General features: G+C 55.1%; 8 protein-coding genes across 8 annotated transcripts; 5 read left to right on the top strand and 3 right to left on the bottom strand.

Moving 5' to 3' along the window:
* Positions 1 to 2,289: 2,289 nt before the first annotated feature.
* W97_05487 (uncharacterized protein) lies at positions 2,290 to 3,853 on the top strand (the record flags this gene model as incomplete). The annotated part of the gene is made up of 3 exons (XM_007783517.1): positions 2,290 to 3,060; positions 3,132 to 3,539; positions 3,617 to 3,853. The coding sequence occupies 3 exons, from the start codon at positions 2,290 to 2,292 to the stop codon at positions 3,851 to 3,853; spliced, it is 1,416 nt and encodes a 471-aa protein (XP_007781707.1).
* An 800-nt stretch (positions 3,854 to 4,653) lies between these two features.
* On the top strand, positions 4,654 to 5,640 carry W97_05486 (uncharacterized protein; the record flags this gene model as incomplete). The annotated part of the gene is made up of 1 exon (XM_007783516.1): positions 4,654 to 5,640. One exon carries the CDS (start codon positions 4,654 to 4,656, stop codon positions 5,638 to 5,640), a length of 987 nt encoding a protein of 328 aa, XP_007781706.1.
* Positions 5,641 to 6,171: 531 nt separating this feature from the next.
* On the bottom strand, positions 6,172 to 6,582 carry W97_05485 (uncharacterized protein; the record flags this gene model as incomplete). The annotated part of the gene is made up of 3 exons (XM_007783515.1): positions 6,172 to 6,192; positions 6,244 to 6,386; positions 6,444 to 6,582. The coding sequence occupies 3 exons, from the start codon at positions 6,580 to 6,582 to the stop codon at positions 6,172 to 6,174; spliced, it is 303 nt and encodes a 100-aa protein (XP_007781705.1).
* Positions 6,583 to 7,559: 977 nt separating this feature from the next.
* W97_05484 (uncharacterized protein) lies at positions 7,560 to 8,407 on the bottom strand (the record flags this gene model as incomplete). The annotated part of the gene is made up of 4 exons (XM_007783514.1): positions 7,560 to 7,846; positions 7,901 to 7,947; positions 8,012 to 8,326; positions 8,388 to 8,407. 4 exons carry the CDS (start codon positions 8,405 to 8,407, stop codon positions 7,560 to 7,562), a joined length of 669 nt encoding a protein of 222 aa, XP_007781704.1.
* Positions 8,408 to 9,784: 1,377 nt separating this feature from the next.
* Positions 9,785 to 11,262, top strand: W97_05483 (uncharacterized protein; the record flags this gene model as incomplete). The annotated part of the gene is made up of 3 exons (XM_007783513.1): positions 9,785 to 10,138; positions 10,216 to 10,421; positions 10,473 to 11,262. The coding sequence occupies 3 exons, from the start codon at positions 9,785 to 9,787 to the stop codon at positions 11,260 to 11,262; spliced, it is 1,350 nt and encodes a 449-aa protein (XP_007781703.1).
* Positions 11,263 to 13,450: 2,188 nt separating this feature from the next.
* W97_05482 (uncharacterized protein) lies at positions 13,451 to 15,449 on the top strand (the record flags this gene model as incomplete). The annotated part of the gene is made up of 2 exons (XM_007783512.1): positions 13,451 to 14,034; positions 14,093 to 15,449. The coding sequence occupies 2 exons, from the start codon at positions 13,451 to 13,453 to the stop codon at positions 15,447 to 15,449; spliced, it is 1,941 nt and encodes a 646-aa protein (XP_007781702.1).
* A 409-nt stretch (positions 15,450 to 15,858) lies between these two features.
* Positions 15,859 to 18,639, top strand: W97_05481 (uncharacterized protein; the record flags this gene model as incomplete). Its single annotated transcript, XM_007783511.1, has 3 exons — positions 15,859 to 16,170; positions 16,221 to 17,949; positions 18,008 to 18,639. 3 exons carry the CDS (start codon positions 15,859 to 15,861, stop codon positions 18,637 to 18,639), a joined length of 2,673 nt encoding a protein of 890 aa, XP_007781701.1.
* Positions 18,640 to 19,589: 950 nt separating this feature from the next.
* On the bottom strand, positions 19,590 to 22,085 carry W97_05480 (uncharacterized protein; the record flags this gene model as incomplete). The annotated part of the gene is made up of 2 exons (XM_007783510.1): positions 19,590 to 21,945; positions 21,994 to 22,085. 2 exons carry the CDS (start codon positions 22,083 to 22,085, stop codon positions 19,590 to 19,592), a joined length of 2,448 nt encoding a protein of 815 aa, XP_007781700.1.
* Between the last annotated feature and the right edge of the window lie 916 nt (positions 22,086 to 23,001).

Below are 23,001 nucleotides of genomic sequence, written 5' to 3'. Positions count from 1 at the left end.
CAAAATGCGGGGATGTGTGGCAAGTCAAGGCGAGCTTCTTTCCGAGTATTGTAGGGCTTCATGGTGACCTACCCGAACTCCATGGTCATCTCCCCGAGAGTTCACACGCCCCATGGGCGGGGAAAGCAAACCGCGAGCCGTAACCCAATGAGAAGGATACGAGTCCACTCTTTGCAGGAGCATCGTATGACCTCCAGTTCTCGAACATGAGACTTGAATCCTTTACATCTACAGGTGTGGCAAGGTTCGGCGCCCCCAGTGTCAATTCTTGTCTTGATGAAAATTAATCTCTCGCTTGTAGTGCATGGTGCTTAAGTCCGCACGCACTTTATTATTTAGTTCTTCAAACGCTTTCGAATGCTGTAACTAAGCCTTAAATAAGCTGGTACTACGGAGATATTATGTTCACATGTAGGATTTAAGTTTAGGTCCTTAAAAACGCGATATCTTATCTGCTACTTGAGGACGTCTTGTGGTGGTGCATTATTTTTGATTAAAACAAGAATGGGCACTGGGGGCGCCGAACCTTGCCACGCCTGTACAGCCGCAACGCAATTGTTTGCTCCTTCTGGTGACTCGGAAGATCTTGATCGAGCCTGTGACGCAATGACAAATACCAGCGGAAAGTGCGAGGACTCGAGGAAACTAGGTTGCTCAGGATCCGTTCTTCCCCGAAACCTCCATTCCGGCCAGGTCATTGCTCAGGTTGTGTTACACTTCTCAAGGGAAGGAGCTCAGGTAACAGTTGCGCTATGTTGTTGCTCTGTTGTTCATGTTTCGTTCTTCTCATATTCACCGTAAGTTGGTTACTTGTTCGAAGGGCTGCGCACAAGTGCTTTCACGAAATTCTCAATCCTCAGTCCTTTAGTCATAGAGCGCAAAGCGCCAGCTTTTCATTTTGTCGTTTCTTCACAAGCTAGTCACGTATATTGCTCGGATGATACCCATAAGCGGCTGTAGTAATGTAAAGTGGACCATAAATCGACTTGCATCACGGTGCCGGTATCAAGCGGGCCTTCGTCAGATACGATCAGGAATGCTTAGGTCTGAATATCGGATAAGGAAGTAGGTGCGTCCTGAGCAAGTTCCCTTATTCATAAGCCATATGTATTCAACGTTTCGCTGCGTTGAGCTACGAGAAACAATGTTTGCCATTCTAATTTTCCATCACTTAGTCATTCGATTGAACACCAATTTGTCGCTTGTAACATGGCCACGTGCTGCTTCCTATAAGGTCTCCAGTCTTGGTACAAACGCCACTCTGGTTCGTGTATGTGATATCTCCTCGGTTTATGCTGAGCGAGAACACTTGTCCAAGCAATCGACACGGCTCATCAAAAATGTTGCCGCCCTCCTTCGTTCCCGCCAGCTAGGTGCGCAGCGAGGCACTCTCGCTCCGGCAGCGAGCGTAAATCCGCGAGGCTTTTATGAAGCCGTGCGAGAGAAGCTGTTAGTAGCAACTAGCCAGTCTTGCAGCCTGTTCTCTACTAAGGGCCACTAGCTGGGCAAGTGTTTCGTCTAAAGAGCAACGTATAGTGGAGTTGCTCTCAGGATCAACATACTCCTCCTAAAGGCACGAGGGTGATTCTGGACTTAGTCAACCCTTCGCGTGAGTATCGCGTGCCTCACTCGCAGTGTGTCGACACCTTTCAACAAGTATAGCTAGCGTACCAGGCACTCTAGGCACTCTCATAAGTCAGTGAGTTGCGAGATGTGCTTAGGTAGTGCACACAGGTCGCTCTCAAGCTACTGATCGCATTGGGGCCATCATTCTGATTGTGAGTCGCCGTACGTTACGTGCTCATGGAGAAATCGTAAGCCAATTGTCAATTGAAGAGGTATTTGCTAGGTCGGCAACCGGCACAACCCATTCCCCGACGCCGAGACTGCGGGGCAAGATTGATCGACTGCAGAGAGGAGCTCCAGTCCACGTCAGCTCGAGTCCTTGTGAGGCAAGAGGAATACGAATACGCAGTGCAGATGACCGCGATACTTTGCAGTAACAGAGTAGAAAGGTAGACTAGCTAGAAAGCTCTATATTTCGTGTTCTATGGTGGAAGAGAAAAGGAACTCGTCCTAGAGCTAAGCATTCGCTCAGGAAAGCTTCGCCTCTTCGCTCCCAATCGTTCCGTCTTGGCCGAAGCTCGTGAGCCAGAGCTATCGTCATCGACTTCTGCCTATTGCGGAGACCTCGGAGGCGCGTAGCTCCGTTACGCGTAATACATATCTTGCTCTATCTGTGCTTGCTTGAACCTCCTCTCCATCTTCAATCACTTCCTTTCAATCAAGATGAAGCTCTCTCCTATACTCCACTTCGCTGCACTCGGCGCCGCCCTCGTTATCCCAGACGAGGGGGTGCTCAGTGAAGTTGCCGCAGAGACCCGTAAGATCAGTTCGTCTGTCTACGAGGAAATTCAATCGAGCTTCTCCAATGCGGTCGAGAATTCAAAGAACGCGCTTGACAGCGCCTTAGACTCACTTTCTCATACGAGCAGCAGTTTCAACGACAAGCTCCAGGATACTGCATATAACGTCGATGCTTGGTTCAACAGCCATCTGCCGTTCGAGGACTTCAGTGGCGGCGAACACCCACCACATCATGGGCCACCACACGACGGACCTCCTCATCACGGCCCTCCCCATCATGGCCCACACCATCCCCCGCACCACGGCAAGCCCAACATGACGGTATACCAATTGATTGCAGAGTCGAAGTACACGACCAAGCTAGCGAAGCTCATCAATGACGACGAAGACCTCGTCAAGCTACTCAATGGTACCACGGCCAATTTTACCGTCTTTGCGCCAACGGACCACGCCTTCGAGAAGATCCCAGAGCATGCGCCTAAGCCGAGCAAGGAGATGATCAGGAAGCTGCTCAGTTACCACGTCAGCTCCGACTTTTATCCGGCCGGCCGCGTCTTGAAGACTCATACCATTCCGACTATATTAGGGGAACCCAGCTTGGGCAAGAAGCCAATGCCGCAGCGCCTCGCCGTCAAGCTCACCCTTAGGGGCCTGACGCTGAACTATTACGCGAGGATTGTGGCCGTCGACATTGTATGTTACCAAACCCGTTCTCGTTCGCATACACTGCGCGAAGCCTCCTCACTAACACACCACGATCCTAGTTCGGCACCAATGGCGTGATTCATGGCTTGGACGATATTATCATCCCACCACCCAAAACCCTTGAAATAATCGACCTCTTCCCAACCGAGTTCTCCACCCTCGAGCTCGGCCTCGGCAAGACCGGCCTCCTTGACACGCTCAACACAACCGCCCACGCCGGCGGCACATTCTTCGCTCCCTCGAACTTCGCGTTTAGGAAGCTCGGTCCCAAGATCAACGCCTTCCTGTTCAGCAAGTACGGGCTCAAGTACCTCAAGGGCCTTCTGGAGTACCACGTTGTGGTTAACCAGACGCTCTACTCGGATGCATTTTACAAGAGCACGGGCGAGGAGTCAATGGATCATCATGACGGCAATGGATACTTTCATGTTGATCTGCCCACACTGCTTGATGACCGGTCCTTGAGCGTAAGTTATTTCCCTTTTCGTGCGTTACTTGCGCCTTGTCTGGCCAGAAGGCATGTGCTTACCCAATCATCATGCAGGTCGACGTCGCCCGCTACGGCCCCTTCATCTCCATCAAGATCAACGGCTTCAGCCGCGTCACGGCCCAGGACGGCGTTGCCAAAGACGGTGTGATTCAAGTCGTGTCTGATGTGCTCATTCCGCCCAAGAAGCTGGGAGGTGCGCAGGTCGAGTACTGGACTGGCGAGGAGATGAGTGTGGAGGAGTTCATGGAACGCCTCGAGCCGTTCGTGCAGGACGATCGGCTGGATTTGTAGACGGACTGTCGGCTTGACGACCGAACTTCAAAAACTAGTGTACAAGGCATGGGTTCACTGGGAACGCATGAACGAATGATGCAGCTGGACACGGGCTGTTTTGGAAAAAGCCCGATGAGGTTATGTAAAATTTAGGGTTATTATTGTTACGAGTTTGGGTGGTAGAACTGCCCGGCGAGATGTGAGGTGTGCCAAAGGCAAGTCGCTATGCTGGCTAGTGATGATCTTTGGTGCGATTCCCTTCATATTTCAGCTGGCGAGGTGAGAATATTCGGTCTTGCCGCTTGTCATCACGTCTACGGATCGGATTCATGAGAGGTGGGCAATCGATGCCGTCCGCCTGGTGAATGCGGAAGTTGGCAGCACTGACAGAGCGTTTTAACGTACTCTTGTGGGCAGTTTTATTTTCCGCGCTCACTCAGAATTCCCATCTGTTTCGCAAGAACAACGCTCTGCGTAGGTAGCGCTCAACACCATGGCGGGATGTGGTCACTGACTTGACCATCTGCAAATGACGGCACTCCAACACCCACAGACTAGTCGAGCATACAGTTCAACCACCCTCTGCTGACTCCCTAGGTATCTTCCTTCAGCAGCGAAGGACAGACCCCTTCCAGTGTCCCTAGACAAGAGCTTGAGCACAGGCCCTCACCACCACCGGCAACTCCCGCCGTCATCATCTCGCATTTCCAACCTGTCAAGCATCAACCCTCACAGCACTCCTCAGCACCCCTCAGCACTCCAACCTCTCAATCCCCAGCAGGCGCCCCAAAACATACTAGTTGCACCCTCCCACCGAAATGGCAAAGGACAAAGACCGCACCCTCAACCCCGCCGCCGCCCAGCGCAAAGCCGAGAAACAAAAAGCGCTCAAGAAGGGCAAGCAGCAGGTCCAAGCGCAGCGCAATGAGCGCCTCGCGAAGAAAAACCCCGCGCGGCTACAGCGCGAGATCGAGGGACTCAAGGAGCTCGAGCAGAGCGGCGGGCTGAAGCCCAGAGACAAACAAACGCTCGAGGGCCTCGAGAAGGAGTTGAGGGCTGTGCAGAAGGCGCGGGAGGCGCTGGGGGATGCGGCGCCGACGTTCTCGACCCGGCCGCCACGGCGGGAGGGCGAGGGTGAGGGCGAGGGCTTCCGCGGCGGCAGAGGAGGAGGAGGAGGAGGAGGAAGAGAGAGGGCCATCCTCGGCAAACGGCGACGCGACGGCAGCCCCGTCGGTCGTGCGCACAGAGACGACAGTTCCGAGACCGACGAAGACGTGAGGAGCATACCAATGCCGCGCGACACGCCTCCGCCCCTCCCCGTCTCGGCCAGACAGCGGAGCAGGAATCCGAACGAGGAACCGCTGGGCAGTGGCAGTGGAGCACGGGTGCCGCACGCCCTGCCTCCCAAACCCGTCGCCCAGACCGTCTACGCCTCCGCGCCCGTCGTGCGGGATCTGAGGAAGGAGGCGGCGCGCTTCATGCCGGCGGCTGTGGCGCAGAAGATGAAGGCTGCGAAAGGGGAGGGGCGGTTGTTGGAGGCGGAGGAGCTGGAGAGGCTTGAGAGGGCGGGATATGGGGATGCGAGGAGGGCGGGTGAGGAGGCGGAGAGGGAGAAGGGGGGTGGGATGATGGATGCTGAGGTGGAGATGGGGGATGCGAATTTGGCGGAGGAGGAGGCGGCGTTTGAGAGGGAGTTGAGGGAGGTGGAGGCTGAGAGTGGGAGTGTGGGTGTGGAGGGAGAAGGGGGAGGCGGCGGTGGAGGGAGAAGGGTGCAGGTGGAGGATGTGGAGGACGATGGTCTATGATGTTTTTGATACAGCTCAGATCGCGAGTTTTGGAGACGCGGCACAATTCTGAGCAAGATGCTCAAGCTTTACACAGAGCAAAAAGCTCGGCCTTGAAGGCTAGGCTGCGATGTGTTCAACTTACTCGCCGCCCTGCATGACTTGTACAAAATTGACCTTGGGACGCTCGGTGAAAAATGAATGTGTGGAGGAATTAGTGTGGGTAAACGCTTGGAGAAACCCGTCAGCAAGTTCCCGGGGCACACAGCAATTCAGACGCGAGCCACCAAGTGTCACGTCTTATTCAAACAAGAGGTACGGTCACCAACAAAGGCAAGGCATGTAAGGTTGAGAAGTTTCGTCATCACGATATCAAGGATGTGGATCAGATTGTACGCAAGAGAGGTGTCTTGCATTTCGGCTCGAAGCTTATTCCATGCTGCTGGGTATAATACAACAATTGCCAACCGCCCTAATGATCCGACCCTAGTCATCCATCCTCAAGAAGTGAAGTGTGCCGTGAAGGTGTCGGGTGTCGTTCGTGGGAGACATTTACTTGTTGTTGGTGTTGCCCTGTTGAGAGTCAGCGGCCGGCCACGAAGTGTACATGACAGTGAAACTAACCGAGAGGGTGTCCTGGACGGACTTGGCAGCGCCGCTCACGGTGTCGGAGACGGACTGCATGACGCCCTTGCCTTGGCTTTCCGCGTCGTCAGAGCCGCCGCGGACGGAGTCGGAGGCCTTCTGGGTGGCAGACTTGTCACCCTCTGCGAGCGATGTTAGCGGGGCACGTCAACGATCGGGTGGAGAGAAAGTGAGCATACCTGGCTGGACGGCGGATGCAACGCGGTCACCGGCGCCGGAGACGGACTCCTTGGCCTGGTCGAGAGTGGACTTCTGGGAGTCGGGGGTGACCTTATCGGAGATCTGGTCACCGACAGACTTGCGGCCCATGTCAGACATGTTGGTTGAGTGAGGGGGTTGGTTCGTGTGAGGAAGGTGTGGGTTGTTGAAGCTTTGGGATTGGAATTGGAGAGTTTGATGTGTGTGTGTGTTGTAAAGAAAAGAAGAGGAAGAGGGACGAGAAGAAGGTTTTAATGGCAGCTCGCGCTTGCCTGCGCTACCCCTCACACGTGACTGACGTAATGCCAAGAGCCCCTCCATTAGCGCCGTTTTCGTGTTTTGGCAGGCAGCTCAGCCACTTTGACCCCCGCCATGGCTCCACACTGACAGCCGTGACTGAAGGCGTGACAGGCAGGCGTGACATGGAGGCGTGACATGAAAAGCGCCGCACAAACGGGAAGCCTCCACCTGGGCAGGGATTGCTGCGTTTATTGGCGCGGAACTCTGTCCTTGATCACCGTCCAGCAGTCGGGGCACGTCGGAGCTGCTCAGATCCAGCTGGCTGCTCAGCTCGTCGAGCGCCGTTCGCTGCACCAACAGCGTCCAGACGCCGTACTATCCATCACGCGACGTCACAGCGCCAGGCAAAACGAATTCGACGCCGCGTTAACCTTGCTGTAGCCTGCTGGAAGCGGAAGGAAGCAGGGGAGATTCAGCACCATTCCTCGGTTGATCGCGCACATGCTCTCGCACATGCCGTTTGTGCGGAAGGGAATCGTTGCAGAAGAGAATGCCATCGCGATCTGAGATGTCTGGCAACGTCATAGCCTGGGATGCTTCCTGTCATTATGGAGTGCTCGGCTCTGCCTTTTGCCGGGATAGGAAACGCATAAGCCGTGAGTTAGCCACTGTAAGTAGAAGGGCAGCCAGAGCGAAGAAGCTCCGGGCCAGCCGCATCCGCCTGGAACACCAAACACCGTAGCAAGTAAGAAGATTATTACGAAGCTTTTTCTCTTCTCTATCAGCTACGTAGCGGCATTAGGAGCTTCGGCATCCTACACGGCAATCCTACACAATGCTACAGGAGCTCAGGCCCTTCACATAGGCGGCTGCATTAGCGTCTTCTCGATGGACGCGTCGAATGCTGAGTCGAGAACAGTCCCTTCATGTTCAAGGAAACACCACGCTAATACACGCTCAAAGTTCCATTTTGGCCCTCCGACCTTGGCGTGCGTGAAGGGCGCGATGAAGCGGCCGGACGCCGCGTCAACGTGGATGGGGATGTCGATGTTTGTCTTCCGATCGTACTCGTCGAGGAGCCGGTAGATTTCTTCGACAGGCTCGTAGTGCCCGGTATGTGTGCTTCCCAGTATGGCAAACATTCCTGTTCAGGAAGTCTGAGCGTAGCACAGCGGGAAAAACCAACAGAGTATCGTACCTATCGTGTTCTCATCAGTATCCTCCCGGACCAGCTCCGGATCCAGCCTATAGCGGGATTCTCGCCGAGACAGGCAGGATGCGCGCCTCGACCTCGAAGTAGCGCGCAGACTTCTCCAGCGCAACCCGCGCTTTCGCATCCATGATGATGTTGGGCTTGCCGGTATCTTCCCCCTCCGCCCTGCGCTTCTCCTGCCAGCGCCTCTCCATCGCCAGGCCACCAAGACGGATCGCCTCGCTGAAGCCCGTCGTCGCCGTGCCCATGGCCTTCTCGCCTTTCTGCACGCCCCAGAGGTGCTCGAGGATGCTGACGCATCGAGCGTGCATGTCCATCATGGCCGAGTACTCGTCCGCATCGCTCATGTTCTTGGCCAGGTTCTCGATCATGAGCTGCTCCGCCTCCTTCTTCGTGTACGTGCTGACGAAGCTGGCGAGGTTCAGGTTTGGCCGCCCGCGAGGTCAAGCTCGTCTTTGAGCAGCTGGTGCACCGCGTCTGCTGGGGCGCCATGGTGCGGGATCTTGTACTCGGGGAGCTCGGTTGCTGAGGCGTATCGGCTTGAGTGGGCCGTGTGGTGTGAGATCGCTTGGTTCGTGTGCACGCCGCGGTGGTGGGGAGGGGCGCCGTGGAGGGTTTTGATCAGCTCGTTGGGGTCGACCTGTAGGTGGACTGTTTCAGCCAGATTTGAGTGAGTCGAGAAGCAGACTTATATCTCACGTGTCTTGCAAGGCCTGCCGTTTTGTAAGAAGGCTTTTAGAATGATCGTGAAAGAGAATGTCAAGGGCGGCTGAAGTTGGTAAGATATCGAGGAGACTTGATGGACATTGGACTTAAGATAATCACTGTGAAACAAAACACAAGAGGGATTACACAGTCATCACTCTGCAACTATGGGACTCTGCAATGCGCGCCCCACATTGTTGACGCCGAGCTGTGTTAGACCCCTCGGTCTTAGACATGATGCGTGCATAATCTTAAGGTACACATGGCTGGGCAGTCACCGATGATTGCAGGGTTGGAAAAGCTTAGGAAGCTTAGGAAGCTTCTTTTACGCGGCTGCTTCGGCCAACTGATGCAGAACTGGAAAGGCGTAACGTATCTTTTCCCATCCTCCAGTCCGACATCGAGTTTGGAGCCTCAGACACGTCTCGGGGGGTGAAAAATCGGACCCAGAGTTATTCGTACTTTTCGGACAGCTGTAAACTGTATGCACTGATTGTCGGTGTGCAGGAAATGGTCTTGTGATATTCCCTCAGTGTCTCCTATTGTGTGTTGAGCACTTCCAGCTGGAGAGCTGCACGTGGGGTGGCAGGAAAGCTGAAGTTGCATGGCAGGCATGGAGATCTGGAGACTCGCTTGCGGTTGACATCCGAGGCGAATCGTCCCGCAGCCAACTCATCCTCATCCATTTCAACATCTGCAGAGTTGACCAGGCCCATCATGTCCAGACTCTTGCCCCCTTCCAATGGCGGACGTCACATTGTTTTCATGCCGCGCAAGCCTCTCAGGTATCTCACTTCCGTTGAACTTTATATCCCTCTCTCTTTCCGTCAGGAGTCTCTATCATTAGTATAGCCAGCTGCATTCTCCTGCGAAATCTGGATGTGATTGAGCTGGGAAGACGCAAGATGTAGAGTAGATATTCAGGAGCTCAAGCTAAAGTCTTGTCCTTGGGTAAGATCAACACGCTGCAGTTGCACCGGCCCTGCGTCTGGGGAAGCATACCCCTCTTGCACCCCGCATTTTGCGGATAGAGGTAAGTAGACACAGCGTGGATCACACAGAGTTCCTTGTATTGTTTCTCCTGGCATCTTTGACTTCTACTCCTCGTTGTCTGCTGCTTTCTCTCTTCGTCGTTGCTTGCTTCGCGACTCTCCCATCACCAACATGGCCTTCTCCTCGAACAACTACGACATGATTGTCGTCGGCTCCGGCTTCGCTGGGACCATGGCAACACTCAACTTCCTGGAGACCTGCCAAAAGCTAGGCAAGAGCGGCCGCGTGGCTCTCGTCGAGGTAGGCAAATCGGACGAACGCTGCGGCGCTTCGCGGTGGACGATGGCCTATCTACGGCTGGACAAAGACCTCCGCTTCGACGAGGACTGGAAACATGAGATGAAGATGGTCAGCAAAGGCGAGGCAGACCAAGAATACTGCGAGAAACTCGGTCAGGAGGCGCAGGCGACGGCACTTTACGTGCAGGATCACGGAGTAACGTTCGTACACCATGATGAGCAGAACGTATGTACAGAACCTCAATACACTTCTCCTGTCGGAGCGTATTATTGAGATACGACCATGCATCTAATCCAGCCCAGGTCTTGTTGGAGTTCAAGACCGGTCAGCACTTTGTCTTTCCGGATGGTGGTGGCAACGCGATCATCACCTGTCTGATGGATCACATCAAGAAATATCCCAACTGCGATATTCACTGGGAAACGGAAGCCAGACACCTCATCACCACCAATAGAGGCGCCATCAAAGGTCTGCTGGTGCGGAAGAAAGATGGCTTGCTACACGAGCTGTAAGTGGTTCAACAAGCATCTGGAGCAAGACCACAAGCTGAAGACAATAGGTACGCGCCAAACGTTGTCCTTGCCTGTGGCGGCTTCGAAGGTAACCGAGAAATGCTCGCCAAATACGTCGGGCGCAGAACCCACGAGCTCCCTCTAATCGCGCCGGGCATCAAGCACAACAAAGGCGCAGGCTTGAACATGGCCCTTGAAGTCGGAGCCGCCACCGCCGGATCCTTTGATGGTATGCATTGCGAGCTCGTAGACACTCGAGCCACCAAACCTGACGCAGTGATATGGGGGCACAACTATGGTATCGTCGTCAACGAGCACTGCAAACGCTTCTATGACGAGGGCAAGAGGCATCTCTTCGCTACGTTCGAGATGATAGCCCTCGAGCTGTGGCGTGACCAGAACCAGAAGGGCTACTTCATCACCGACGACACAGTCATGAAACGCTTCCGGCCGGGCTGGGTGTATGACACGACGGACCAAGAGCCTGAACAAGCAGACACCATACATGATCTGGCGGTTAAGCTTCGCATCGATCCCGATGAACTGGAAAAGACCGTGGCTGAGTTCAACGCCGCGTGTAACGACAAGCCCTTCGACCTCATGAAGCTTGATGGCAAGGCCACGACAGGTCTCTCGCCCAACAAGTCTAATTGGGCCAACCCGATCAGCACGCCGCCCTACTACGGCTATCCGGTCACTTCTCACTTAACTTTTACCTATGGCGGGGTGAAGACCAACACAGACGCGCAGGTGCTGGGTACGAACGACGTCCCAATACCGGGTTTATGGGCGGCAGGCGAGATGACCGGCATATATTACAACGGTGTGTGGCTGTGAAACTTGGCTTGTAGAACCGCGATCTGACTGCCAGTAGAATACCCTCCCGCGACATCTGTGCTCCGATCGCTGACATTCGGACGGCTTGCCGGTACTGCCATTGCGGAGAGATTGCAAAAGTCGATATTGCAGAATGTAGCTTCTAAGGTCACCTCAAGGCTGTAGAGTAGAAGAAAATTACCTTTCTGTTAATAGTGCCCATGCAACCTCCATTGCCATATTCCTTTCTCAGTTGCTGACCGTTGTCATCAAGAATCAAGAAGCAGCCATTTCATACCCTGGCTCCACTAATCTATTGGCTCAATCTGGTACCCAGCGGCGGCTTTGAATGACTTGGAGAGCCAGGTGCGTAGTGGCTCAGAGATGAATTGGTCATAGCAGTGGAGGCTGTAGAGTATGGTGTGCCAGATGAATAAAGGCCCGTTGACCATGTATTCGCTTGATGAGCTTCTGCTGCTTCGACGAATCGCAGGGGATGCTGCCGTAGACGTGGCCCTGCTGTGAGAATGCTTAATCTTTTGGAAATGATACCAGTATACCGTCTGATACCGGTAAAAGCCATCACCGAGATGCCCATCATTATCTGCATCTGAAACGTAAACTGCGCTAGACTCTACATCTTTACCATGAACTCTTTCCTGGCGTTCATGTAAGAGAGGCGATTTGACTCATTGAGTAGTCGGGATGCTCCCGCGCCTGTGATGCTGGCTTCTTGATATTATCTCCAAACCAATGAATATGTGCAAACGCTTCTACGAACTCACAGTGGCCGAATGTGTATGGTTGAGTATCATGGCACCAGGTTCCCGCTTCCAAGGCAGATATCCATGAAAAGCACCTCGCTTTTCCTGCATTGATTCCATCTGTTTCTTGCGGGCGGATGGAGCCGAGAGAAGCGGTGGTTTCATCCACCCCAGACCGGCATCACGGCTCGACTTAACCTTGAATACAAGACGGGAGCGAAGGGCTGAAACAGCCCGTTTGAAACTTTTGCGCTCGTCAAGTATTTTGAACCGTTCGTACGCACTAGCAGCGTATGCTGAAACTGCCCATGGCATTCGGCTGCCTCAGGGCTGCACGTCGCGCGGGAATTAAGCGGGTCTCCAACCTTGGGAATTCACCAATACCAGCGCCTTTACGACAAGATACCACCACACAATTGCGTCGCATTTTTGTTCTAAGATATAATCTAGACTGCTAGACTTTTGCTTGCTCCGCTAGACAGATTTTTAGGTGCTTAAAGGGGGCTGAGGTTGATTAATTGTTACGTTTGCGATCTTGGAGTCCCACTCAACTTCCGCCCGGCGTGGGCTGCAAGCTGACTCGGCATCTCCCGAGAATTCGGACACAGATCTCTGGATGCTTAACGCTAAGTACCTGATGGATGGAACCAACCGAGTATCAACTGGAGTTCTGAGAATCTACTCCCTTCCGTACTCGTCACTAATCTGATTGATTGGAAGTCTTACTGTAAAGTTCATCAGATACGTCTCACATGCCAGTCCCAGGGTTCAGCCGCCGTGCCTCTGCACAAGCTTCTGACAAGTCCCGAGACAGCAGCGACACTCCACCGATGATGGATCTTACCACTTTCTCTACAGATCTCGGGACCTCCCCACCGCATCGTGCATCACTGGGCTTGCATGTTCTTCACCCGTTAAGGACTTGTCTAACTTGCAGGGCTTCTAGCGCTGCCGCTCTGCCTCGAAGACCCGATGACGAGGAGCTAGCGATGATGTACTAGAGCACCTCGTTGGAGATCACATCGGATCCTCTCTGTCCAAATGAGAGCTCGATGCAGGTCGCAACAGCGAGCTCAGGGGTGAACGAGCCCGACCTGGGCCTTCCGAAACTCAGCGCGACGTCCGGTCAGTGGCCGCCGGTCAGGCTTCGACGCCGACGCAGGCGCGATGGCTGCAATCGCGCGCCTTCATGTCTTCCAGCGTGGCAAGTGTCCTGCGGATCCTTAGACTATCGTACGATCCACATGATAGCTCTGACTCTACGTGGAGAGCCGGCGTACCTGATTTGGGGACTGAACTTGCATCATCTGCAACGCGCTTTGTTTTAGAGCCCGCCGTTCCAAGATCTTACGTCGAAGTCTCTTCCATATCACTCCGTCATACCTGCATATCTGAATTGAACCCTTTCCCCGGCGATTGCACCCGTATCCCCTACTCATATCAGCATGCCTCAGGCACCTGCGCCGCGCATATTGATACATCTCCTCAGACGTGATCTCCGATTAGCAGACAACCCAATACTCTCTGAAGTGTCGCGGCTGTCTTCCCAGCCGCAGGCTCCATTTACCCATCTCCTGCCTGTATACGTCTTCCCGGCGCAGCAGATAGAGGTCTCCGGTTTTCTTCAGAGTCCCGAAGCTGAGTCACCTTACCCTGAGGCGCGGAGTCAAGTGGGTGGATTTTGGAGATGCGGCCCCCACCGTGCGAAGTTCATGACCGAGAGTGTATGGGACCTGAAGCAAGGTTTGCAAAGGGTGAATAGCGGCCTGGAGATCCGTGTGGGCATGCTCGGCGATGTCATCCGGCAAATCTTGGAATGGTACAAGAGCGCTGGCGAGGATGGTGAGGGTGAAGTTGGTGTCCCTGGGGATGGAAAACCCGAGGAACCAAAGGGCGAAGTCACTGGAGTTTGGATGACCAGTGACGACGGTACAGAAGAGAAGCGGGAGGAGCGCGACGTACGGCGAGTTGTCGAGTCCGGGGGCATTGAATTTCGTCTATGGAAGGACGAGAAATATTTCATGGATGAGTGGGTTGTTGCGTTGACACGAACCGCTCGCGTATATACTGACTTGCCATACTACCAGCCGAGATCTTCCATTCTCGGACATCAAGGATCTTCCAGACGTATATACAACGTTCCGCAAATCACTGGAGCCGCTGCGAGACAGGCCCCGCTTGCCTCTCTGCACACCGAGCTCCTTGCCACCCCTACCTCCACGGATTCCGCCACAGGATGCGCCCTTCTCCGTACCAATTACCTTGGACGAGATCATGGACGCTGTCCTCAAACCTCTGGAGCCCTCCTTAGGCCTTGAAACCCCACCGCGATGGCCGCCAGATACGAAATCAGCTCATCCCTTCACAGGAGGCGAGACTTCCGGCAAGGAGCGCGTAAGCCATCTAATTGCCTCTGGAGCGATGTCCAACTACAAAGATACACGCAATGGATTGCTGGGAACCGACTTCTCCACGAAGCTCTCTGCATGGCTCGCTTTGGGCTGTATCACAGCTCGACAAGTTCACGCACAGATGGTGAAATTCGAGGATGGTACGGCAGAGGAAGAGAGCTGGACGAAAGCCGAAGGATACGGCAAAGGCGAGAACAAGGGCACCGCTGCTGTACGGTTCGAGCTACTCTGGCGGGACTACATGCGCCTTTGCGTGCGGAAGTTCGGGCCCAAGACATTCCACATCTCCGGCTTTCGCGAGCTGGGCGAGGACCAGAAGAGGTGGAGGTACGTTGATCGCGGTCACACAGACGGTACAGGCAATCCTGCAAAAACAAGAGAAGTGTTTGACAGATTTCGCTCGGGGCGGACTGGTACCGGCTTCATTGATGCCTCGCAGCGAGAGCTGTTCCTCACGGGATATACCTCGAACCGTACGCGTCAAAACGTGGCCAGTTACCTGTCCAAGCACCTCGGCATCGACTGGCGACTCGGCGCCGAGTGGTACGAGTCACTGCTCATCGACTACGATGTGGGCAACAACTGGGGCAATTGGCAGTACGTCAGCGGTGTAGGAAATGACCCCCGGCAGGGCCGAACTTTCAACCCTGTGAAGCAGGCCCTGGACTATGACGCGGGGGGCGAATACACAAAGGCGTGGGTCCCGGAATTGAGGCCCATAGACGTCCGCAGGGACAACAACGACAAGCTGGTTGATCAGGAAAAGCTGATGGGGGTCTTCCAAGCGTGGCGGCTGTCTGAATCGGACAAGGAGCGGTACCAGTTGAAGGGTCTGCAGTGGGTGGAGGAGCCGCTCATTAAAATACCGTTTTCCGTGGGCCGGAAGCCCCGAGATGACGGTGCAAGAGGCAGAGGGAGGGGCTATGGAGGTGGGCATAGGGGTAGAGGCTCTTGGAGAGATGGAAATCAGAGGCGTATGGGAGAAATAGATAAGGCGCAAGCTGGAAACGCGATGAATGGAGGTGATGTATAGATGAGTGTGGATAGATGTTGATGAGCATAGCGTGGAGTTTTGACGCAGAGCTGGCAGGCTTGCGTGTGTTAGAGGTAGGCATCGTTTGCCGTGGTGTAGTGTCATGTTGAAAGCTGCTTGATATATCGAGCACATTTGTATTAATAGCCTCAGCCGTTGATGATCCAGAAGTCGCGCTGGATAGTGATAGTCTATTTCGTGCGTAGCTTCATGATTTCCAGTCTCAGAGGGAGTGAATTTACTGTGAGGCATGTAAAATAGCTGGCAGAAGAAGGATGCTTAATCACGTGGACGCGCGACGGCCGAAGATTTCCCCGGCACGTCACCGCACACCTCTTGTTCTCGCAGCACGTGAGCATTCATCGATTTGACCACGCCAGCTCCATGTCAAACTTATATGAGAGCTGTAATGGCTAAAAGGAAGCAGGCGCCCACTCCTGGAAACTCCCAAGGCCAACAGAAACGCCAAAAAACCCGAGATGCTCGCTCAATCGCTGTCCAGTCATCCGACAAAGCCTTCAACAACGGGGAGCTTGACCTGTCTTCGTTCGTCAAAGCGCGGGAATTCGAGATTCAAGCTCTGGAAAATGGTCTCAAGAGGTCTAAGAAGTCTCTTTCCAGCCGAGCTTTTCAGGAGGTCCCTCGGGATCTGAGAAGGAGGACCGCAAGCCACAATGCAAAGAGGGTCCCCAAGCGGCTGCAAAGGCGGGCCAAGAAAGAGGTATGCCGTAGTTGTCTCGCAGCTCGGATCGAGGTTGACTGAGACCGCAGATGGCAGAAGACAATACGCCCACGGTGACCGCCAGGAGCCGGAAGAAGACTGGGCACATGCGGCTGCGGGACGAAACTGCTAGACGTCTGAAGCAGCTCAGCGCTAAGGTAAAAGCAAAAAAGGAAGCTGCCCTGGAAGGAGATGTTACAGTTACAAGAGATCCGCCGGAGGACGGTATCCAAGATACCGCTGCGGGCGGCGGTGAGAATGCTCAGAAGCCGGCTTCCATCAAGCCACGAAAACCGCGCGTCAAGCAGAATGCTCTAAAGAAGCCTCCAAATCCACCAGCAAAATTCCGGAAACGGCAGATACATAAGACTTGGCTACCCACTCATATGTTCCTCACTAAGCGTGCCCACATGACCCCGCCAAAAGAGCCTCTATGGAGGTTTGCGATCCCCCTGACGCCAACAATGAAAGGCTATCGCCCAACGCATAGATCCAGTACTCAGAGGGGAGCCGTTGCATGGGACATGAGCTACATGTCCACGATTGGCCTGGAAGGGCCAGAGAAGAGTATTGAGGGACTGCTCAAAGCTGTAGGTCTAGACGGTGGTGACCTTGCGCAAGGCGTATGGGGTACGCGGGGCAAAAAATGGAAGAGTGGGGTTAGAGCTTGGGAAGGCTGGCTGTTTGATCAACGAAACTCGGCTTCCAAAGCCATTGCGCCTGCTACCGTCATCTGGTGTGCCCGGGAACGGCAGAGCGAGGATGTCGAGATGACGGCTTCCAACATTCCAGGAACGAGCGAGGAGAAGGCGAAAGCGAGGAGGAAGGCGTTGGTCAGAGTCCATCCGGCCGGCTTCTTGCAGCTCTGGAAGACGATCGTACCTCTAGCAAAAGTACAAAAACCTCACGTTAATGTTGAGGACATCCGGTTCGAAATTGGAAGCATCGAGATCACTGGCCCTGGGTCGGCCGAAGCTCTCGTGGGCGCGTTGTGGCCGACGCAGCTTGGAGACCACCGGAAACACCCACTAGACACTCCTTCAGGCTTATGGCCGGTTCTGGGCTCGGTCACGAACCCAGCGAGCCTTCCTAAAGACGTTGTCCTAGGCTTCAACATCTCTGATCCACGTCTTCATCATCCACCTACCGCCGTGCCGCTGCTTCGAGACGCGAAGAGCCACAGTGACCTTATGGCTGTTCTTGCAGACTGGCCACTCGACAGGACTCAGCCAGCGCCCGCGCTGTTTGACCGATCATGCCGCCTCTCAGCCTCCCGCGCCCTGCCAAGCCAAAAGTCTATCAACCGCCGCAAAACTGATGCTGTACCTGGCAAGCTGCCTGAGCCTCGTCCAACTGATCCAGATATCCCCGTTCTGCTTTATACCAGCAGAGCTGTGGCTGCTTCGCAAGCCACCTGGACAGTCCTCCTGCCTTGGAAGTGCGTGCAGCCTGTCTGGTACAGCTTGATGTACTATCCTCTCTCTACAGGAGGCAATGTTCGTTTTGGCGGTCTCCAGGAGAAACGGCAGATTGCGTTCGAAGCGGGCGCGCCATGGTTCCCCGGAGATTACCCTGGGACAGCGGCAGGATGGGAGTGGGAGGTTAGCGAGAGACAAAAGAGGAAGGACGAGTGGACAAGAAGACCGAAAGGCAAGAGGATCGAGTGGACTAGCGTAGACCTTGGCCTGGGACGCAAAGGGGAGATTGGAGCGGGTTGGGCATGTGATTGGCAACGACTGATTGATGGTCCTCCTGCTGAAGGAGCGAAGCCAGCTACAGGTGTGCTCCAATTTCACACCGCTTCCAATCTCACGGTCCCCAGCTGACTGATATGCAGAGACCGATAGCCGACCAGCCACGCTTCACCATCTTCCCGCTCCTACCGCAAAAGATCTTCTTACTAACCCTAGCCCTAAAACTAAAGAAGCCGCCGGTGCCCTTGCAACGGTTAAACTGACTCTTATAACCCGCGGCGTCCCAACAACCTGCGCCCGTATCTACCGCTTACCGAGAAAGGATCTCGAACTGCGGAAGAAATGGCTTTCCTTACTCCCAACCCCAAAGGCCAAAACTAGACAAAAGCCCATTAATCAGAGATGGCCTCCTCCTTTACCCAAGGATACGCCCGACCATGTCCGCGTCGCCCGCCTCGCGGAGTCTCTATTGAATTCTGAGCCGATCCAGCTGGGACATCCAGATTACCCATGTGTTCCGGATGAGGAAGATCTAATCGGCTTCGTCACCACCGGGAATTTTAACCTGGGTGAAGGCCGGGCTACGGGAATCGGCTGTTTGCTTCTGGAGAAGGTTATCTCTCCTACTGCCGGAACTGAGCAGGAACAGCCAGCAGATGGGTCAGCGCCCGAGCTGGAGAATGTCCCAAAGGTGAGCGAGCACACGAAAACGCTGTGCATCATCCGGGAGGCTGGACAGAGCATCGGCAGGTTAGCTAGATGGGAGTTTGTGTAGGTGGAGCAACTCGTGCGAAATCTTTACTGTCTGAAGAACGGGCTGTTGCAAAGAGACATAGCAGCTCCCTTTGCTAAGACACACTCTCGACACCATCTTTGCATGTCCAGACGAACCTGGTCCGGTAATGGGGGACGCGATATAGCTCTCTGATGTGTTACGTATACTTTAGCCCCTTGTGCTTCCTAAACGAGTCTGTGTACATCTGTGTGTCTCTGTTCACAGTCTATAAAAACCTCGACTCATGGCCTGCTTCGAACTTTTAGAGAATTGGTATATTCCACTCTACTGTGCGCAGCATCTTATTAAGCTCTGGCTTCCCCTTGCGTACTGAGAGGTTCGGTCCTCGGATATCGGCGCCATCTCTCCAATGGTCCTATCTTGCACAGGATGACACATGTGTTTCCCATCCATCTAGGTGGGCGACAGCGCGAGCGGGCCAGCTTCACGCACTCCTGAGCCAGAGTGGACAAGACCCAGGCAGGCACCTTTAACGTACAACATTTCACTGTCCCGGACGTCCTACTCGCCGCTCGAGAACTCGGTGTTACGCCTTCTTGGGCGAGGTCAGGCACTCTACACCGCCGAGTCTATAATGGCTTCTTCGAAATCTGGAAGACGTCAAATTAAGATTCATTGATCGACCGATCCGGCTACGGTCGTCCTATGCAAAGCTTCGTCGAGAGTCCAACATTTGGTGAGGCTTATAGGGAGAATCTATTCTACTGATCTCATTGCACTCACTAGCCTCAACCTTTTGACGTCCTAATGTATCTTATATAGCCGCCGCCAGGTTACCTAGCCATCCGCCGGGTATACAAATATGCACGCACTTCCACGCGCTGATCTATGCCGCAAGTCACATTACTCATCCCAAAAGGGCAAAGCAAAGAAGCCCCAAAAAGTCGCTATGATGCTCCAAACATCTCCAACCAAACCCGACCTTCACATCACAACATCCACATCACCATCCCCACAACCCCCATCACAACCCCCTCCACTAGCCCCTCCGCCATCCCCCGCCTAGCTAACACCGCCACATCCGCGCTTGAGATCCCAATCCCACTCGCCACAAAATCGCCCACGTCCTCACTCCTCGCCAACGTCGTCGCCGTCGGACTCGCGCTGTTCCTCGCGGGCCGAGTCGCTGTGCTCGTCACCCCGCCAATCACCAGCACCGTCCCCTCGGGCCCCAGACTAATCCTCGTGCCGTCCACCGTGATTACCCCACCGGGCCGTAGCGTAGACCCGTCGAGGACGTAGAAAGTCGAGCCGCCCGCGATGGTGGGGGCGTACGTCGTGCCGTCGATCGTCAGCACGGGGGCGGCCGTGATAGGGCCCGTGGCGGCGCCGAGTGTCGACGTGCGGCCGTTTACAACAACCACAGTCGGCCCGCCCGCGCCTGAGGCAGCGGGGAGCGAAAACGTGGTTCCCGAGACCGTGACCACCCCGCCAGGGGTAAGCGTCGTGCCGGGCGCGATGACGAAGCCCGTCGCCGAGCCTATGGTCGTGGCTGTCAGGGTCTGTGTCCCGATCGTCAGCAGCACGGGGGCGGGCGTTATGGCTGCACCCGGGGCGAGGGTCTGTGAGACGCCGTTGACGACGAGCACGCTGCCGGAGGGCCCGAGGCTGAGCGTGGTGCCTGAGACCGTGAGGGCGGGGCCGCCAGGCGTGAGGGTCGTGCCGGGCGCGATGACGAAGGCGCCGCTGGGGTTCGCGGTGATGGTTGCGCCGGCTACGGTTAGGACTGGTGGGCTGGTTGCGCCCGGGCCGGGGACGATGGCGACGGTGCGGGTGCCGCCGATTATGAGCGCGGAGCCTGAGGGGCCGGCGACGACGGGGACGCCGTTTATTGTGGTTGTTTGGCCTGGTTGGAGGGTTGTGCCGGGGCCGAGGATTATGCCGCCGGGAGCGCCGTTGGAGGAAGGCGCAGGGGTTACCACGATTGGAGCGCCGGTGCCAATGTTGACGGTTTGGGCGGGAGTGGGGTTTGCGGGAGCGCCGGGTTGGATGACGATAGTGCTGCTTCCGCCGATGACGAGGTTGGAGCCAGAAGGACCCAGGACGACGGGCACGCCGTTGATGTTGGTCGATTGGCCGGGTAGTAGTGTCGATCCGGGTCCGAGGATTATGCCGCCCGGTCTGCTTCCGCCCTGAGATGTCGGCGCGGGCGTGATGACTACGGGTGGGCCGGGGCCGATGGTAATGGACTGCCCGGGCTGCGGGTTGTTGTTCGGATTGTTGCCGGGATTGTTGCCAGGGTTGTTACTAGGATTGTTTGAAGGGTTTCCTCCTGCAGTCGGTCCAGGAGAGTTGCCCCCGTTAGTAGGGGAAGGATTCAGCAAAGAGCCTATGATTCCCCCGGGGTTGGTCGGGCGATTATCCGGTGGATTTGAAGGGTTCAGTATTGAGCCTATAATTCCTCCAGGGTTGGTTGGACGGTTGTCCGGCTGATTTGATGGACCAGGGTTCGGATTTGGGTTCGGATTTTGGCTCGGATTAGGGGGCTGGCTGGGATTGACCGGTCTGACAGAACTGCCCGGCGGAGTGTTCACCTGCATGGGCGGAACTGGAGTGGGAGGCTGGCCACCGGCGCCTCTGGTGAAGGTACTTGTCGAAGGCGGCGCGGTAGCTTCGGTCAGGACGGCGACGGTAGTGCGTGTGCCAGCGCGCGCGCCGCTATTTCCACCGGGAGTCGTAAACGCGGCGGTAGTGGTGCGAGGTTCGTCAGATATCGGAGGCGGAAGAGGAGGAACCGCAGGATCGCTGGTGATTATGGAGGACAATACGAGGGACCTAGAGAAGGTAGAACTTAGAGTGGGCAATGGTGTCCCCCCTGTTCCGCCGGTTCCGGTTGCCTGACGCCCATAGAGCGTGTAGTTGCCTGCTCCGGGAAATTCAAGAGCTGCAGTCCTTGGTCCGAACGGGATGGGTAGTCGAGGCTTTATGAGCGGTAGTGAACTCGGTTCAGCTGGGACCGACGTTGCTTCTGGGATCACAGAAGCGCTTGCGGGTCCTGTCTCGATGGCCGTCGCATCGTCGCTAGGGACCGGAAACTCGACTGTTTGACCACCCTGTATCTCCTGCTCGCATGTGCTCAAGTTTGTGTCGTTGAACTGCGCCGCAAACTCCGGCAAACCCTCCAAAAACCCAATGACATCAGTGCCGATATCCAGACCGCCTGTGGCGACAGGGAAGATAACCTTCGTGACCTCCGTTTGCGTGATGGTCAACGGTGTTACCGTCATGGAGCAGTCTGGCTGGATATTGAACTGGGAGTATATTACGTATTGCGTCGGGTAGGTGCTGAGTTCGTTAGCTACATGCGTGATGGTGTTCTTGCGCGGCACCTACAGAGGAACGCCACTGTAATCCCACGTCAAATCGTCCGCCAAAACCGTCGCGTCGGTGCCGTTCGTTCGATTGTTGCCGATAGGCACAAACATGGTTACGATGCGGGTTTCAAAGCTTGTAGAGAAAGTCTCTCCATCATTATACATAAAATACCAAGGGGTGACGATGGCGGTAGTGATTAAGGTGCTGTTCCTGATGTTGTCGGACTCGGAGTACGCGATAGTAGTCGGATCCAATGCTTGAAGGAGGCATTGCGGACAGATTGGCGGCGGTGGAGTTGTCTCGGGGAGGCCCTCTATGGATGATGTGGCGTTTGGCGTGAAGGAGAAGCTCGAGCTGGAAGCAGAAGACTCCGTGGATGGAAAATCTGCTGGATCACTGAATGTGTTTATGGCTGGCGGTACAGGCCCAGGTAATGGAAGGACCGATGCTGAAGCTGGTACGGATATTCAGTATGAGACGTGCTACGTGAAGAACAGTGCGCCTACTCTGAGCGTACGAAAAGCGAGCATAGCCTGCAAGCAGGCAGGAAACGAGGGTGAGACCACGCATAGCGAAGGCCAGTTATGGCTGGTGCCTCAAACCACTCGAGAACGAGCGAACGCGACCATGAAACGAGCGTGTCGTAGATTATGAAGATTGAGAGGATAACAACTATCAGAACCCAGGCGAGAAGATGCGCTCTGAGACAGAGGATAGTCGGTAGAATATGACAGCGCAAGCAGCAGAGAAAAGGCGGACACGGCGAAAGAGGCTCAGCAGATAGCAGGGCCTGGACACTCAAGAGGGAAACAAGAAGAGGCGTTTGCCGATCAAGGCCCTCGAGCCCGGACTAGCGCGTGGTGGGTGAGACTGCAATAGAGTAAAGATGGTCCGCACAGCGAGAAGAGACGGGGATGTTGCTACCATGGAACAGGAGCCCCCAGAGGCGCAGAGAAAGTGCCCCTCATAGCCATCAGCCAACGGCAATCAGCTCATAGGGCTGCGCAACCAGTCCGTCAACTGATC

This window comes from Coniosporium apollinis (genome assembly GCF_000281105.1).
Source record: "Coniosporium apollinis CBS 100218 chromosome Unknown supercont1.27, whole genome shotgun sequence".
Lineage (NCBI taxonomy): Eukaryota > Fungi > Ascomycota > Dothideomycetes > Coniosporium > Coniosporium apollinis.
This window is presented reverse-complemented; position numbering and strand designations above follow the sequence as displayed.